The sequence below is a fragment of the Tachypleus tridentatus genome, chromosome 9, assembly GCF_004210375.1.
Source record: "Tachypleus tridentatus isolate NWPU-2018 chromosome 9, ASM421037v1, whole genome shotgun sequence".
Classification (NCBI taxonomy): Eukaryota; Metazoa; Arthropoda; class Merostomata; order Xiphosura; family Limulidae; genus Tachypleus; species Tachypleus tridentatus.
The window spans coordinates 32,673,291-32,691,752 of NC_134833.1; the positions used below are offsets into that span (position 1 = coordinate 32,673,291).

Sequence of the window (18,462 nt, forward strand, 5' to 3'; positions counted from 1 at the left end):
AACGGTTTTTGTGTATATTGATATAATAAATTGACGGAAGTATCACGATGGTCAAACAAAATAGAAAATTAGATTCCGAAACTAAGGTTGTAGTGTATGAACTTATGAAATGGTGAATATTTTTAATTTGTGTTTCATTTCCCTAATATACAGTCCCACTGTAAGTCAGGATTACGGATTGACAAGGCTAAAAATCCAGGGTTCACTACCCCGCAGTGTACGCAGCTGATAGCCCAGTATGGCCTTGCTCTAAAAGCAACCACCCAACCAAACATACATCACTTCTTTAAACACACATCTAAAACAGCCCCCTAACACGACGGTTCTAAGTTCAGATTTAAAGAATCGTAATCGATCGTTCCAGGTGCGTCAAGGACGATAACAAAATGTTCGTGAAGACAAAACGTTAATGGTGTGAGTGGGATGTTTTATAAGGGTCTAAAAAGCTGCAGTTACATCTGATCATACATCCTCGCTGCGGATATAGTTTCTATAGTTTGAAGTGTGAGACATAACTAATTATGTTGTGAACACAAGTCTGCTAAATTTAAAGTGAAAGAAAGAAATTAGTTACTTGTTGATTTTTGTATTGCTTTTAATTTGTATATTTGAAGTTTTAGGTAGCTTTTTGGTACTTGCTTTAGAGAACAAAATAATCACCAGGAGACAGTGGAGGAAGACGCAAAGTTGGAATGATCCTGAGTGAACAACAACCAAACAAAACCACCAGGAGACACTGGAGGAAGACGCAAAGTTGGAATGATCCTGAGTGAACAACAACCAAACAAAACCACCAGGAGACACTGGAGGAAGACGCAAAGTTGGAATGATCCCGAGTAAACAACAACAAAACAAAACCACCAGGAAACACTAGAGAAAGACATGACAAGCAAAATGTGTACTTTCATTCTCGGTAAATCTATTTCTGGCTATCACTACCATTAACAACAACAACAAAAATCAGTTGATAAAATAAATTATCGAAATTATATATAACTTGGCTTTTATTTGTTTTATTTCATGGTAAAATGGGTTTGGGTTGGTAGCTGACAAGCCCTGTGCGAGTCTGTAAGCTATGGGTACTTTATAGGATTTACAATCAACTCCTCAGCGAAGACGGTGGGCTGTATGGAACAGCATTGGCCACACTCCCTGTGGTTAATTTCTCAAAATTAGGGACGGCAGCAGACAGTTTTGCCATAAATACGTTATCATATACTAATAATATTTGAAAAATTAAAATTACAAAAAGCAGTCTTACTTCGAATGCTCCCAACCAGTACAGCAGTAGGCCTAAGGATTTACAAAAATCAGGGATTCGATTTCCCTCGGTGGGCTCAGTAGATAGTCTCATATGGCTTTGACATAAGAAAACACACACTTACTTCGAATGAATTTCTCAGTGTAACTGATAAAATAATGTTCGTAATCGTTAATGTATTTTACCTTTTATTCATTTTTATGGACATTTAATATTTTAATAATAACTTAATCTATGACGCATCAAAAATAAAATATCAAAGTTAGGTTTGCTATGTTAATATTGGGTTGAGGAATAATTCGTGAGTGTTTTTTCAAGTTAAAAAAATATATTCATAAATGAAACGCTTTCGCAAAATATTTCGTGTCATTTGGTAGATAATTTTTTGCTCTAATAGATGGTGTGTTTGATTTTCATATGTTTTAATTTTTGCTTTCATTTTCAGCTCATTAAGTGGAATGTCAAGTGGACAAAATCGAGCATTTTCGACACCATCTGCTTTTCGCATTTAATTTCTGGCAATTTCGTTTAAAACAATGCATACTATATACCTAGGTATTACATGAAATAACGTATCATAATAAATGTTTTGGGTGTAATGTGTTCATGCATTGAAGTATTGTATAGTCTTGCATGTAATGCTTGAATGAAATTATCGTTGGTAAAAAACAAGAGTTGGCGGTGGGTGGTGATGACTAGCTGCCTTCCCTCTAGTCTTACACACGAATTATTCCTCATGTAAATTATTTAAAAACGCTCACGAATTATTCCTCAACCTAATACATTGGTGATAAATAAATATAATTATGAATTGTGGAAAATTACTGGATAAAGATTATCATTTTTTTAAAATAAAGAAATATTCATTCGTTGTTCAATAGTACCCGAACTTTATGTATCGTTGTTCATTAAAAGTAAGTTATTGTTTACTGATAACTATAAAACTCTCTACGTGTACTTTAAAACCGGTAAGTTCATTTTAATATTTTTTCACAATACAGCGAATTGAGGGAAATGACTTTTCTCTAAAGGCTTGCGAGTATAGATTAAATGTAATAGACGTGCATCCCCACTATTGTGTGAGCCTACTTTACAAATACCTTCATTAATAAAGTATCTTTTTTATATTCCAATTTATGTACTGATTTTATCAGTTTGTCTTCTATGTGCGACTCCTTTTCTTTTTAGCCCTGTATTGTCCTCAAAAATAAAGATGTTTATCTAATGTACGTAAAACCATGCGTAAATTCTCTGATTGTAAAAAATAACCATTTTTTACCTTATATGTAAAGCCTTCACAAACAGTTCAGTTGTTCAAACAGTTTCGGTGTTTAATAGCCATTATTAAAGAGCTCAGCACTTTTATAGCCTGTTTATTTAAATATATATCATTATACTAAGCAAGTTTCACTTTAACACCTACTTTTATATATATATATGTGAAAATGTTTTATAACAAACTGTACTTTTTACGTGTGTCTTAAAATATATATTAGAACAAACGGTATTTTAATGTATGTCTTACAGTATATTTTAGAATAAATAGTGTTGATAAAACTTTGTTTTAGAAATTTTAAACATATTATAAGTGCACGTACGTCATAGTTAACTCACCCAATACATTCTAGTGCAACTGCTGCCATGGAATATTCAAAATTGCAGTTTATAAGGAAGATTATATTATGATACGGACCTGCGAATTTAAACTTCATAAAAGTTGTTTTGGTTTTAATAATAAATTTTCCATAATTCAGCTACACAGATTAAAAAATAGTATTCACTTTTTTTTCTATCTTGTAAGAATTCTTTACATATTTGGATGAAAATAAAAATTTACTTGGATCAAATTATTATTAATGAACAAAAATACAGACAAATTGAAGAAAATGAAAACATTGATGTGAAACTAATATATAATATATATAAATATATATATATATAAACTAATATATATCCTTTCTCAATCGGATGTTTTTGTTTTGTTTTGTGAAGTCTACGTCTTTTAATCTCGAAACTATATGTTGTAGTCTTTCTTTTATATGTTGTGTCTGATGCATCTCGCTTCAATGATCAACAGTAATCAGCCATCATGCTGATGTCCCACCTTCCCAGATACCTCTTCTCCCATGCTCGGCATGACCAGGTGTTTAAGGCGCTCGACTTGTAATCTGAGGGTCGCGGGCTCGAATCCCAGTCACACCAAACATGCTCGCTCTTTCAGCCGTGGGGGCGTTATAATGTGACGGTCAATCCCACTATTAATTGGTAAAAGATTAGCCTAAGGGTTGGCGGTGGGTAGTGATGACTAACTGATGACATCCCTCGTGTATCCTTGAGCAAAATTCAAAAACAAACAAACCCATTTTCTTAATGTCTTGATGAAACCCTTCCCCTTGCTCTTCACTGAAGGCACCGAGATTTTCATGGAAATAGTGAATAAGTGAGTGTAAAAAATGAACTGTAGCTGGTATTACGACCCAACTCTTTGAAGTTATTGAGCATGTTACTGACAATATTTTCATAATTTGTCCCTTAGTGTTTACTACTTGTCCCTTAGTGTTTACTGCTTGTCCCTTAGTGTTTACTACTTGTCCCTTAGTGTTTACTACTTGTCCCTTAGTGTTTACTGCTTGTCCCTTAGTGTTTACTGCTTGTCCCTTAGTGTTTACTACTTGTCCCTTAGTGTTTACTACTTGTCCCTTAGTGTTTACTGCTTGTCCCTTAGTGTTTACTACTTGTCCCTTAGTGTTTACTGCTTGTCCCTTAGTGTTTACTACTTGTCCCTTAGTGTTTACTGCTTGTCCCTTAGTGTTTACTGCTTGTCCCTTAGTGTTTACTACTTGTCCCTTAGTGTTTACTGCTTGTCCCTTAGTGTTTACTACTTGTCCCTTAGTGTTTACTGCTTGTCCCTTAGTGTTTACTACTTGTCCCTTAGTGTTTACTACTTGTCCCTTAGTGTTTACTGCTTGTCCCTTAGTGTTTACTACTTGTCCCTTAGTGTTTACTGCTTGTCCCTTAGTGTTTACTACTTGTCCCTTAGTGTTTACTACTTGTCCCTTAGTGTTTACTACTTGTCCCTTAGTGTTTACTGCTTGTCCCTTAGTGTTTACTACTTGTCCCTTAGTGTTTACTACTTGTCCCTTAGTGTTTACTGCTTGTCCCTTAGTGTTTACTGCTTGTCCCTTAGTGTTTACTACTTGTCCCTTAGTGTTTACTGCTTGTCCCTTAGTGTTTACTACTTGTCCCTTAGTGTTTACTACTTGTCCCTTAGTGTTTACTGCTTGTCCCTTAGTGTTTACTACTTGTCCCTTAGTGTTTACTACTTGTCCCTTAGTGTTTACTGCTTGTCCCTTAGTGTTTACTGCTTGTCCCTTAGTGTTTACTACTTGTCCCTTAGTGTTTACTGCTTGTCCCTTAGTGTTTACTGCTTGTCCCTTAGTGTTTACTACTTGTCCCTTAGTGTTTACTACACATTTGTCAACAACATCTTTAAAGGCAACACATTCTTCTTTTTCAACTTTCTTCATTGTCCTTTAGAAATGTTCACCAAAAGTCAAGTTCCTAATTTATGGGCCAATAAAAATTTACTGCAAATATATTATTTGTTTGTTTGTTTTGAATTATGCACAAAGCTACACAAGGAATATCTGTGCTCTGCCCACCACGGGTATCGATACCCGGTTTTAGTGTGTAAGTCCGCAGACATACCACTGTGCCACGTACTGCAAATATAACAGAATATGTTTGGAACGTTTATAAAACCTCTTGTTGCCAAATCGAAGAATAAGTAATATCGAAAAAAAAAAAGTCAAAATGCACGCATAAATAATTACTATCCAGAAATGACACGTCATGTGGCGTGGCATGGCCAGGTGGGTTAAGGCGTGCGACTCGTAATCTGAGGGTCGCAGGTTCGAATCCCCGTCACAACAAAATTGCTGGCGTTATAAAGTGATGGTCAATCCCACTATTCGTTTATAAAAGAGTAGCCCAAGAGTTAGCGGTGGGTGGTGATGACTAGCTGCCTTCCCTCTAGTCTTACACTGCTAAGTTAGGAACGGCTAGCGCAGATAGCCTTCGTGTAACTTTGAGCTAAATTCAAAAACAGACAGACACATCATGCGTCCTGTTAACCGTTTATATTCTGGCAGTGTGTTTCTCGTGGGTTCTAGAACGATTGGTAAGACTTTCGCGTCACGATTGGTCTAAAGAAATCTATAGCCAGTGATTATCAACATTTTAACCATAATAAAATTTGACCCAATTTCATTGAAAATTATTCATTTGTGTAAAAGTACAGATGAAGTTTTGTGAAAAGTCTGTACGTGATGGAGAAAAATGGATATCATTTTTGGATTCAGCGTACAGAAATTACTGTAGAACATGTAAAAATTTCAAGAATATCACAGGCCTGTCTTATCAGTCTTCATGAGACACATGAGGATCTACGATCACTTAACGTCTGTATCTTCAGTTGATTAGTACATAAGAATTATGACCACTCGCGGAGAATCTCTCAGATATTTCTCACTTGAAAAATAGCGTTTTCTCAAAAAGTTGCCAAAAACATTTTAAGGTGGTGATGATTTTGATTTCGCGCGAAGCTGCACGAAGGTTACCCGCGTGGGTCATCGTTATCTTTTACTCTTTTTCCAATGAATAGTGGGTTTGATCGTCACATTCTAATGCATCCACTACTGAAAGGACCAGCATGTTTGGTGTGATGGGTATTCGAACCCGTGACACGCAGATAGCGAGCAGAGCGCCCTAACCACCTGGCCGTACTGGGTCGTTCTCTTTATACACACAATGGATTAAATGAACACGACAGAGAACCCTTTAGTCCAAAAAGTATTTATTTTATCACTCTCGCCTTATTTATTTATGTGTGTGTGTAAAAGGTATGTTTGATACAAACAAGTTCTAAGATAAGCTCAATATATTATTTACAAAACAAACAAAAAAGAATACAACGCTTTTGTTGATTGGTTTACGTATTTAGTATTCTAGAACTAGTCACTTAATGTGATTTGAAATGATTGATCTTCGTACGTTACACTGTTCTCTAACACTACAAAATAAATTTTACCACCTGCTTTGTAAGGAGTAATAACACTTGCATTCTGAAGTGTGAGAAATTCCTATTCAAAATAAATGAGAATACGGAAACAATAATACCTAATAATGTATATTTAGTCTCAATAAACAACGGTGCCTATTATTAATTTGATCTTAAAATAATAACATAGAACCGGTAGGTAAATTATTTCTATGAAACTACTTATTGTTTACAAGTAACCTCTCAGAAACTCTAAAACTATCTGTTTACAGTATTTCTGTCGTATATCAAACTGCGTGGAATTACTTAGGTCAAACAAAGGTCGTAAACTACGTCATTTGAATCGAATAATTTTATATGAAGCAGTAGCACTACTCATTATCTGACTATTAATGCGAGTAGAACTCGTAATAAAACAGATAAATAGATATTGTCGTTTTCAAAGACAAATATTTCGATGCAATGACTGTAAGTTTTCTAAAACTACTGCTTTAGCATATACGAAGGAGCTGATTTGGTTTGTTTTGAACTTTGCGCAAAGCTACACAAGGATTATCTGTGTTAGCCGTCCCTTATTTAGCAGTGTAAAACCATAAGGAAGGCATGCTATACCGAGCACGGATAATCTAAAGTACCACCCCTTATCCTGCAGTGATTACAATATTGAAATGCAAATAAACAAGCTTTATTTCCAGCACTTGAAAATAAAATTACTTTTTCATTATTAACTTATTGCAAGTACGCAATGTAATCAAAACTTTAAAAATTGTAAGAGTTTCGATTAATGTAATGAAATACGACTCGACTGAAACTATAAACATTTCGTAAATATCTTGAATTTCGACGCATTGAAACACGATATACGACAATAAAATACGTTACAAGTTAAACTTTACAAACATGTTAACTATTTTTTTTTAAATGTTCACCGAAGTAAATTACATTTTTACTAGATGTAACATTATTAACGTTCAACAGAAAAATAACGTGGATATTTGATCTCTGAAATATAATATACTCTTCAAAAAAAGAAACGCAAAAGGCAAAATATGAGACAAATTGTTAACAAGTTTATTCCGGGTAGTTCTGTATGACATGTGTGAAACTTTACACATTCACTACTGAACATCCAAAGTCTGCAAAGGCGAAGTCCACGCTCACTAGTTGAAGTTTAACGTCACTCAACGTCAATAACGAGTATGCCCCCGTGAGCATCAATAACTGTTTGGCATCTCCTGCCCATGGAAGCGATGAGATGTCGAATCACATCCTGTGGAATGGCTGTTCACTCAGCCTGCAAAGCTGCTGCAAGCTGAGGTAGAGTCTGCAGTTGAGGTTGTCGCCGTCGCAGACGTCGGTCCAACTCGTCCCAAAGATGTCCGATGGGGTTTAAATCTGGTAATATGGAGGGCCAGGGAAGAACGTTGATGTTGTGGTGTCCCAAGAAGACAGTGGTGAGTCGGGCTGTGTGAGGATCGCCTACAATGCCAGAACAGACATTTTGCACATTCGAGCGAATCTTACGGCTCAACGTTACGTCGTCGAGGTTCTTAGGCCCCATGTGCAACCCACATCATGATGCTGCCACCACCAAATCTGTCAACATCCTGCACACAGTTTGCTGCAAAACGTTCACCTCGGCGACGATAAACACGGGTCCTTCCATCCTGCCTACGAAGCATAAAACGTGATTCATCGCTGAACCAAACATGCCTCCATCGTCGATGAGGCCATACCCGATGTGCCCGAGTCCACTGCAGCCGTGCTTGACGATGTTGCTGGGTGAGGATGACGCCTCTGACTGGACGTCGAGGTCGGATTCCAGCATCTCGTAGACGGTTGCGTACGGTCTGATCGTAAATCCTACGCAGCCCTGGTATGGTTGAGACAGTAGACGTCGCAGTGGTGGTCCTATCCCGATGGTGACGTAACCGGATGTTGCGATCTTGTGCGGGCGTGGTCACACGAGGTCTGCCAGATCGTGGACAGTCACGAGTTGATCCATGTTGTTGGTGACGATTCCATAGCCTTGTGATGGTGCTTGGGTGGACATTCACAGCTCTGGCAACATCTGATCGAGATTCGCCTGCTTCCAGCGACCAATGGCGTTGTTGCGTTGTGCTTCAGTCAGTCTTGGCGTAACTGTATTGCGTGTCGGTGGCTTAAAACTGAGCTATGGAAACCGAGAACCCGTCACTTTTATAGGGATTTTGCACATGTTGCACTTGCAGATCTCTCAAACAAATTAATTAGACACGCATGCGTTTTGGTGAAAAATCCAATGTTTTCCTCCGTTTTCAAAGTGCACAACTTTTATTGTCATTTTGGTCTGACAATCAGTGCCTTAACACGTGTAACATCACATACTCTGAGCTTGTAACGTTATTACATATATTTCTCTTTAAATTAAACAAAATATCTCTTTGGCGTTTCTTGTTTTGAAGAGTATATAAAGTTCAAAGAACAGAACTTAGTTAATTAGAAATTCCAGACCAACAGTCTACATATTATCTAAAATTACAGTGCTTTATTAATATTACTTTTCATATTGTTCTTATGTACTTTGGGCTATGTTCATTATGGGCTTAGATTTTGGTTATTTAACCCCATTTTAATAAATTTGGTTATATAGCAATTAAACTAAGTTTGTTTGTTTTTTATATCGCACCTTTGTTGAGCTAATCTTTTTAATGGGGGTACTTCCTATTGGTACCACATACTCAAGTGCAAAGTAATGTTTGCAACTTATGTTTTTAAGGCATAAAAATTTTAGAAATCTATCCAACTTCTTTAACTTAACCTCTTTTTTAATAGATATAAAATATTTAAGTATCTGATTTCTTTGTACGTCACTTTGTTACGCACTGATCAAAACAGCTTCATTAAGTAAAAGGTGCTCCAAGTAGAATTAAAAACGACACTCTTCATTATAAGAACTATTATTTTTCCAGTTCCAATATGGGTCTTTATTTGCAAGCTATGGAGTTACAACGATACCGTATACAATTATTTAATTGAAAATAATTTTCTACTATTATGTCTTGCTTGTTTGTTTGTTTTGGAATTTCGCACAAAGCTACTCGAGGGCTATCTGTGCTAGCCGTCCCTAATTTAGTAGTGTAAGACTAGAGGGAAGGCAGCTAGTCATCACCACCCACCGCCAACTCTTAGGCTACTCTTTTACCAACGAATAGTGGGATTGACCGTCACATTATAACGCCCCCACGGCTGGGAGGACGAGCATGTTCGGCGCGACTCGGGCGCGAACCCGCGACCCTCAGATTACGAAGCGCACGCCTTAACGCGCTAAGCACTATTATGTCCGTTGAAATTTTAAGGTACTGAAAAATAGTAATAAATTAAAAAGAAAGCGTTCGAAACGGTATTTGATCCCGTGATTCATTAGAGTGTGCAACTGTAAAGAGAAACGACAAACTATTTAACCATCACACCAAATGAACTTTACTCTGTAAAAGGCTGACAAGGTCACAATGTTAAACGCACCAAATTTATATACCCTTAGTGATTACACGAGCCAGCACAGCATCTTTCAGGAGTGAGTCCAGAACGGTCAATAGTGTGGTCATTCCGGAAACCGGTGAATTACGGTTACTGCGATAGTTATCGATGAACAAAACTTGGACAAAATTTCTAAAACGGGGTGAAAACAAAACTAAATGTTAATGAAAGTATGAAATGTAAATGGATTGTACTATGATTGTACCATACACAATGCTAAAATCAGGGGTTCGATTCCCCCCCTCTGTGGGCTCAGCAGATGTCCCGCTGTGGCTTTGCTATAATAAAACACAAACACATTTGTACCGTCCTAGACAATATACCAACGGTCCAGCATGGCCAGGTGGATTAAGGCGTTCGACTCGTAATCTGAGGGTCGCGGGTTCGAATCCCCGTCGCACCGAAAATGCTCGCCCTTCCAGCCGTGGGAGCATTATAATGTGACGGTCAATCTCACTATTCGTTGGTAAAAGAGTAGCCCAAGAGTTGGTGGTGGGTTGTGATGACTAGGTGTCGTCCCTCTAGTCTTACACTGCTAAATTAGGGACGGCTAGCGCAGATAGCCCTCGTGTAGCTTTGCGCGAAATTCAAAACAAACCGTAAATTTTTATACTTACTCTTCATTACACAAGTGCTACTTTTAATTTGAAAATCGGTAAAAAAAATCATCTTGTAATGCATCAGATACCTACTTTGACTTCAGCGCTGCATCTGAGGATGTTACAAAATATTGAAACCAATAGTTTCTTATATGTTATTCCAATTTCTCTTGTTGAAGATAACGACACTGTTGTGCCTGTTTTTTCTTTGTTTTTGTAGCGTTTGCTGTCGATGTAGTAACCACTTAACGAATCTCCGATTTAGCTGGTGTCAGATCGATTTAGAAATCTTCGAATAAGTTCTTTCCTCATTCGACTTAGACTCAGGTTTAGCCTAATTCATATACTTAAACCATAACATTCACAACCACATCTAGAGCATTTCAAGTACGTTTCACTGCTACATCGTTTTACTTTATATTTACCAGTCAACATCTTTATGTTGGTTCTCATGGTCTCGTGTTTGGTCCAGTGACCTAGGCCTCAAAAATAGCGTCAAACGCCTTTTCCTTTTTTGTCTAATTAAAACATTCCAGGCCTTTCCGAAATGACTCATTGTCAAGCTGGCTTGTGTAGCAAGTGCTTAAAATTCCTATAGTGTTATAGATCCATATCAAGATGTCGGACTAGCTTGTGTAATAGGTGCTTAAAAATCCTATGGTGTTGTAGATTCATATCAGAACGTCAGACTGGTTTGTGTAACAGCGTGCTTAAAAATCTTGTAGTGTTGTAGGTCCATACCAAAATGTCAGGCTGGCTTGTGTGATAGGTGTTTAAAAAAAACAAACAAACCTATAGTGTTGTAACTAGTTGTTTTCTTTATGGATGTACAATATACATTCTTGTCACGTTACATATACATCCTTCTTCACATACTAGTAGCGTAATTAGTTGTTTTAGTTATGGATGTACAATATACATCCTTCTTCACACACTAGTAGCGTAATTAGTTGTTTTAGTTATAGTTGTACAATATACATTCTTGTCACGTTTCATATACATCCTTCTTCACATACTAGTAGTGTAATTAGTTGTTTTAGTTATAGTTGTACAATATCTAGCCGTGTCGCATTTCAAGAAAATCGTCCTTCATCCACTATAGTAACGTAACTAGTTGCTTTCGTTATTGGTTGTGGCCCAGCATGGGTAGTTAAAGCACTCGACTCCTAATCCGAGAGTTGCGGATTTGAATCCCGTCGCGCCAAACATGCTCGCCCTTTCAGCCGTGAGGGCGTTATAATGGACAGTCAAGGCCAGTATTCGTTGGTAAAAGAGTAGCCCAAGAGTTGGTGGTGGCTAGTTGCCTTCCTTCTAGTCTTACACTGCTAAATTAGGGACGGCTAACGCAGATAACCCTCGTGTAGCTTTGCTCGAAATTTAAAAGCAAACAAATAAATACTTTGTCGCTGGTGTCTTATTTTTCTATTCCAATCTTATAAAACTACTGTATTTATAAATCAGCAATAGTTCTTTTCTAATTTTAAGTTTTCTGTTTAGAATTACTATATTGTTAAACTGACGTTCAATTTTTAAAGACAGGTTTGTAGGTAGTCTCTCATTCTTTTAAGTCCTTTCTACTGCCATGAAGGATCCACGGCTTCGCGTGAGAAACTATGTACTATATACAAAATCAGGAATGATTTAACATGACATTAATTTTATGTTAAAAACTACTCGTAATCTTTTTTTATGATGGTACTTATCACGGTTTCGCCCCCTAGTGGCACATGGTATGTCTGCGGACTTGCATCCCTAGACACCGGATTCCTATACATGTGGTGGGCAGAGTAGAGATTGCCCTAGTGTAGCTTTGTGCTTAATTCGAAACAACAAAAACATTCGTGGTTATCAGATGTCACTTTGAAATTCCCTCTAGTGGTGAGCAAATTTCCTACCATTTTAAGAGTTTTTTCCCTCATTTAGAAACTATCCGAATCATACAGGAGGAATTTCATATGCTGACCTTCCTGTTTTGCTTTTGAGAAATTTTTAAATTTCACACCAATTCATATTAAATTGATGAAATATTTTAAATATTAACTAACGTAATTGTAATAAACAGATAGATACAACAATGTAATTGTCCCAAAAAATGGCACTATAAGCAGTTCAGCGATTTTTTTAAATTCTTCTTTTCTTGCTTTGATGTGCTTTCATTGCAGTCTCTGGTACGTTTTAATCTTGTGACGGTGTGCATTTAAATTAGGAACCTAATTTACACGTAAAATGAAAGGAGGCAGTTGTTACGATGTTTATAGACACATGATCACTTTGGTATTTTTGTCCATTACATGCGCTGAATTTTCTTTTTCAAGTAATCTGTGGATGTGTTTTGTTCTATTTTGATTTACAAAACAGGAGACTGTGGACTCGCACTCGTCAGAAACCAGGTTTCGATACACGTGATGGAGAGAGCATAGATAGTCCTTTGTGTAATTTTGTATTTAATTCCAAAACAGCAATTGGTCAATCAACAAGAAGACATAGATGGCGCTTATTAAAGTCTCTCAACGATCCCCTCATATTTCATATACTGCCATTAGTTTTAGATTGAGTGAACTTTGTTCTTGTATTGTATACACTGTCAATAGTTTTACATTCAGTAAAACATTTGTTCTTGAATTATTACACTACGAATAGCATCTGGTTGTTGTTGTTATTTTGGTTTGCATTTATGATAATAACTATAGTTATCATTACTACTAATAATAACAATAAATGTTGTACAGATTCATAATGTCTGTATATACCTATCACGTTCATCAAACCAGAGCTACTTTACTCTTGATAAATCGAGGGATAGTGTAAGGTAAAACTTACTAAATAATATGTTGTATTGGCTAGTGAAGCAGCCCATCACCGTTAAAAGGCAGGCTTAATATTCTAAAAGGTCATTAAAACACTATGGAAAATTTTAAAGAATATTACTGCAGAGGAAAGTACCCCCCACGATATTCTATCTTCTCCACATATCCATTTTCTCCCCTACAAATGGGGTAAAACTCTCAATCTGACAGCCTTGGTGTCCAAAACATTTAGGGAAAGTTGTTTGCTGAAAAATAGGATCCTTTCGAGCAAGATTTTGTATCACAATCTTTATATATATAGAATTTATTGACGTTTATTTTTACGATACACATATCTAATTGCAGTTGGTAAAAATGATGTGTTCACAGCAGTAAATTGCGTGAGAAGACAAAGCTTTTCGTCCTACGTTTTCTAACTTGCTTGTATTCCAAATAATAGTAATCAACAAAAAGTAATGTGTAGAAAAGTTTATATAGATCTTATAGTATCATGGATTATTAGTCAGTTAGCCATGGGTTAAATATAAATAACACGATTTTTTAAAGATTCACTACCTGTGGCTAGCGCAGGTAGCCCTTGAGTAGCTTTGTGCGAAATTTGAAAACAAACAAACACAATCTATATATTGTTCAAGAATGACAAGAAATGATGATTTAGAACTACGAACAGGATCCACCTGTTTCTGAATTATTCTTCTAAACTGCTGATGCATCAGGTTGCTTATGGATCTCTATTTATTGTTTATAAAATGTATAAACTGCCACAAAAAAATGTAAACAAAAGTTAATCAGTAGTGTAATTACTCTCACAAATACTAGTACACTAACAATGCGAATAAATAATTTCCTCCAATTTTTATTTGGTAATTTTCCACACCGAATTATAACGGACAAAAACCTAAAACTTAGAATGATGTAAATATGCGTTCCACTATAACTATAGGTATAAGAAAAGGTATATAATTTGCATCTTAACTTTAATAAAACTATTTGATTACATGTTTCGCACGATGTCTTACAGATGTACCAAGTAATTCGTGATACAGAAATACATATGCAAAGATATAAATACACACACACACATCTGTATGACAAATCATTTGGTATATTTATCTATCATCCATACATATTAACAGAGAAGCTAACCAATCATGTTATTTTGTTTACATTCAAGTACAACTAATATCTTAAAAAAAGAATCCAACTTAATATTTGCCATAAAGGATTTATTGTTTTCAGTACCATTACAGTAGTACAAGCTAGCTAGACAAATCACTTGTCACCATAGAAACTGGTCTTTCTGGAACATATCTTCCCCAGAAGAAGGATTTTCTTGATGTTACTATGGAAACCCCTCATCATCTTCATCTGCCATTTCCTTTGCATACTCTAAATCCTGTTGCTCACGCTCTCGACGTTCCTAAACTCAAAGAAAAGCCCAGTTTATTCAAATTATAATACACTATAAAAAACAGCACTTGACGTAAAAATAAATAATAAAAATAACACCTCAAAAAGAAAACTAGCTCGTATACGCGAAATGAAAAGACCGTCTGTCGTTTCTGGGCTCGGCGAGACAACGCCATTTGATACCTGGCATTGTAGCTCTAGAATCTTAAGAATTTCCCAGGGTCGAAAGCAGCTTCTATCTTCAAGCTTTTAATACCGATAAAAACAAGAGGAATGAAACAGAGATGACTTAACACTGTCATGTCCGTGATTAATTATGTTGTAGCCCGTCAAGTTAACGAAAGCGTCTTTACCGATCGGAGGAACAAGCCCGTCCTTAGTTTTATCAACTTCTACAGTTACACTTAACCAAAGGTCCCATGACGCCACTAAAGTGGGACTAAAGAGATAACAGACAGGGCAGAGAAGTGCACGAGCAGAGTTTAATTGTCTGGCCTGATACACTTGTGGCTATGTTCAACGGAAATAACAACAAAAAGTGTTCACATTTGAACAAATAACGTATTGCATGACCAGTCTGAGAAAATGTATTTCAATATCTTAAAAAACAAAAATATTCTAAGTTCAATAGGTTTTCATCTAAAACGCACAAAAAAAATTTGCTTTATAAATTACGTAAGATCTACTTTCCACATATAAGTGGTATATTTTATTTTACGAATGACAGAGAAATACTTTATTCCCCAAAGGCGTTATCGCCTTAAACCGAGTTTAATACGAACACAAAATCCTGGATTAGAAGCTGTAATTCTCGATGTACACTCTCTTACCAAACATTATATAGAAGAGCATAACTTAAACTTGTATCTTATACCCACGGCGTATTATTAAATAACAGTCAGTGAGAATTGATTTATGGGAGAGGCGATCTATTCCACCAGACATGAAGCAAAAGTGGAGGTCATCAATAGCCTCAAGGAAAACCCTTTCCCTACTACAACAGACTTCTATACTCAGAAATATGAAAATTCTAATCAAGGTATACTGACCTAATAGTTTTACTGATTAGAATTTTTGTTTCAGTTTTGCTTATTATTCATACAGACCATACAAACTAGAACTTATCAGCATTACGTTCGAATGATAATAGTCTGAAACATTAATTATATATTGTATACACCTAAGGTTACTCAACAAAGCTAGTGAATACAAACTGAGAAACGCTGTCTTAAATGAGCAAATACAACACGAATGAAAATTCAATTATTCCTGTAGATAGTTATGACCACAATATTTTTTTTATCAACAACCCAACACTACCAAACACCCATCGCAAAACCTTTAATTCTAAGAGAGAGAAACCGCATTGTCTTGAGACGTCGTTCGAGCCAGTGAAATAAAATCAGTTTAGATTCCTCTTAACTCAGTATTTTATGGAATGTCTAGATAAGGTATGCTAAAAAAAGCATACAGCAGATATTACAAAGTTAAAGTTTATTCGTGAAGCAAATAGAATCGGGAGAATCAATATGTTGCTATAGAAACATAAAATTTCCATGAACAACAGGTCTGTATATAAAGCAAACAAAAATGCAACATGTTCTGTTCCATTAATACAAGTTATTTGTTTTTAACATGGAGGGAACGAGCATGGACTTTTAGTTTGTTTGTATGCAGTTACTATTGGCTTAAGAAAGAAACGAAAAGATGTTCGATACATACAGAATAAGCTATCAAGGCCCTTTCTATTATATTTTATTGAATAATAAAAATTGGAATTGAAATGTTACAATGTATTTATCACAACTTAAATCGAAGTACCGATTCCAACTGATGAAATAGCATACGATGTTTTGAGTCCGTTTTATTTCGTGAGCGTGAAGTAGATAAATGTTTCGGTTTAGGCAAAAAGCTATAGAATGGGCTATCTATGTTCTGTAAATCATGAGTATCGAAACCCGGATTCTAGCGGTATAGGTCCGCAGACATGGGACAACTTGAAGTAAAAAAGACTCAAAATCCCATAGATATTACATAAACTTCGCCATTTTAAGAGGCCTAATGTTATTTATTTGGTTTGTTAACCCAAGCTGTGTTGGTGAGCTTCGAACAGGCAAAACTGCAGTCCACAAGGGTACGGCCAATCAAAGACTACAATAAGTCTCTTCGTCACAATTTTTTTTTTTTTTTCACCGGAGGTTATTTTAACACATACAACAATATATTTTTCTATTCCAAATTCAAAACTCTGTTATTACATAAATGTAAGATCGTGAAGACAAGAGAGCATAGGTGTGTTTGTTTTGGATAGTCGTGGACTAGGCTGTTTGCGCTTGCCAGAAAGTTGCTAAACAGCACCTACTGTCAATTCTTGGGATACTGTATTCGATAAGTGGGACTTAATATTGTCACCAGTAATGAATCCATGACCACAAATTTCGGAGCGCAACTTTGCACCATCTGAAATATAGTTCGACATTCAATCCACTGGGCCACACCTGCCACAGCAAGAGAATATAACAAGCTTTGCTAAAGATATCTACAGAAAATAATAATTCTTTGTCTAACGTTATTGCCACTTTAAGACTTGTGGAGTTTGTTTTTTTAAATTTAAACTGGAGCCTATATTCGAAAAGTACTTATAAAGATTATCTCGCGATACAAACACTACTGCGATTAGCTGGTAGAATTAGTCAGACGAAAAGCCTAATGTGATTTTTCGGAGTTATAAGTGTAGAAGTTTACAATATTAAATGGACATACTTAAAAAGAAACCTCAGCATTCCCAACTTTTAGTTATACCAGTATCATCTCCTTCTGTTCTAGATAGGTGCTTTAAGTAATCTCAAGCTTTCTAGGGCCCGGCATGGCCAGGCGGGTTAAGGCGTGCGACTTGTAATCCGAGGGTCGCGAGTTCGCATCCCCGTCGCGCCAAACATGCTCACCTTTTCAGCCGTGGGGGCATTATAATGTGACGGTCAATCCCACTATTCGTTGGTAAAAGAGTAGCCCAAGAGTTGGCGGTGGGTGGTGATGACTAGTTGCCTTCCCTTTCGTCTTACACTGATAATTAGGGACGGCTAGTGCAGATAGCCCTCGAGTAGCTTTGCGCGAAATTCAAAACAAAACAAAATCAAGCTTTCCTTTCTTTTTTCTTTTTATTCAGGTAAATACTGCCTGTAGAGAAGGCAAATCATGAAACAAAAACGTACCGAGAGCTGATTCTTATATCTAGAGGTTCTATTACCAAATATTCAAAGAATATACACATCGCATCATTGCGATACAAAGGAAGCTAATTATGGTTTGCAGATGGTCCACTACTAACTTTTACTTCAGAGAATACAAGCATCATACCAATGAAAAATGGAGAAAGCTAATTCCTGTTTTTAAGAGGTTATTCCACTAGATTTTATCTTCAGAAAACAGAAGCATCACGCCACTGAAACATGGAGGAGGCTAATTCCTGATTTTAAGAGGTTCTACTACTAGACTTTATTTTCAGAGAATACAAGCATCATTCCAATGAAACATGGAGAAAGCTAATTTGTGTTTTTAAAAGGTTCTACTACTAAATTTTGTCTTCAGAAAAGACAAACATCACATGAGTGAAGCACATCAGAAATGTATTTACGTTTGTTATGGGTTTACTACTGACGTAATATGTTCAGTACGAACCACGCGACTGACAGATTCTTTGGTATTCACTGCTACAGATAATAAAAAAGTACATTTTCCATGGGCAGTTTTATTTTGTTTTACCCAGTATTTGTGTGTTTTAAAATATTGTTAAAGATGCATTGCATC

General features: G+C 36.3%; 1 protein-coding gene across 3 annotated transcripts in view; it reads right to left on the minus strand.

Annotated features, from left to right (window-relative positions):
• Positions 1-14,456: 14,456 nt before the first annotated feature.
• Rpn3 (regulatory particle non-ATPase 3) overlaps positions 14,457-18,462 on the minus strand; it is a 73,273-nt gene continuing 69,267 nt past the window's right edge. For all 3 annotated transcript variants that reach the window (XM_076453612.1, XM_076453614.1, XM_076453613.1), the window contains one exon: positions 14,457-14,665. In XM_076453612.1, coding sequence (XP_076309727.1) covers positions 14,588-14,665 — 78 coding nt within the window. In that variant the 3' untranslated portion in view covers positions 14,457-14,587. The remainder of the gene's footprint in view (positions 14,666-18,462) is intronic.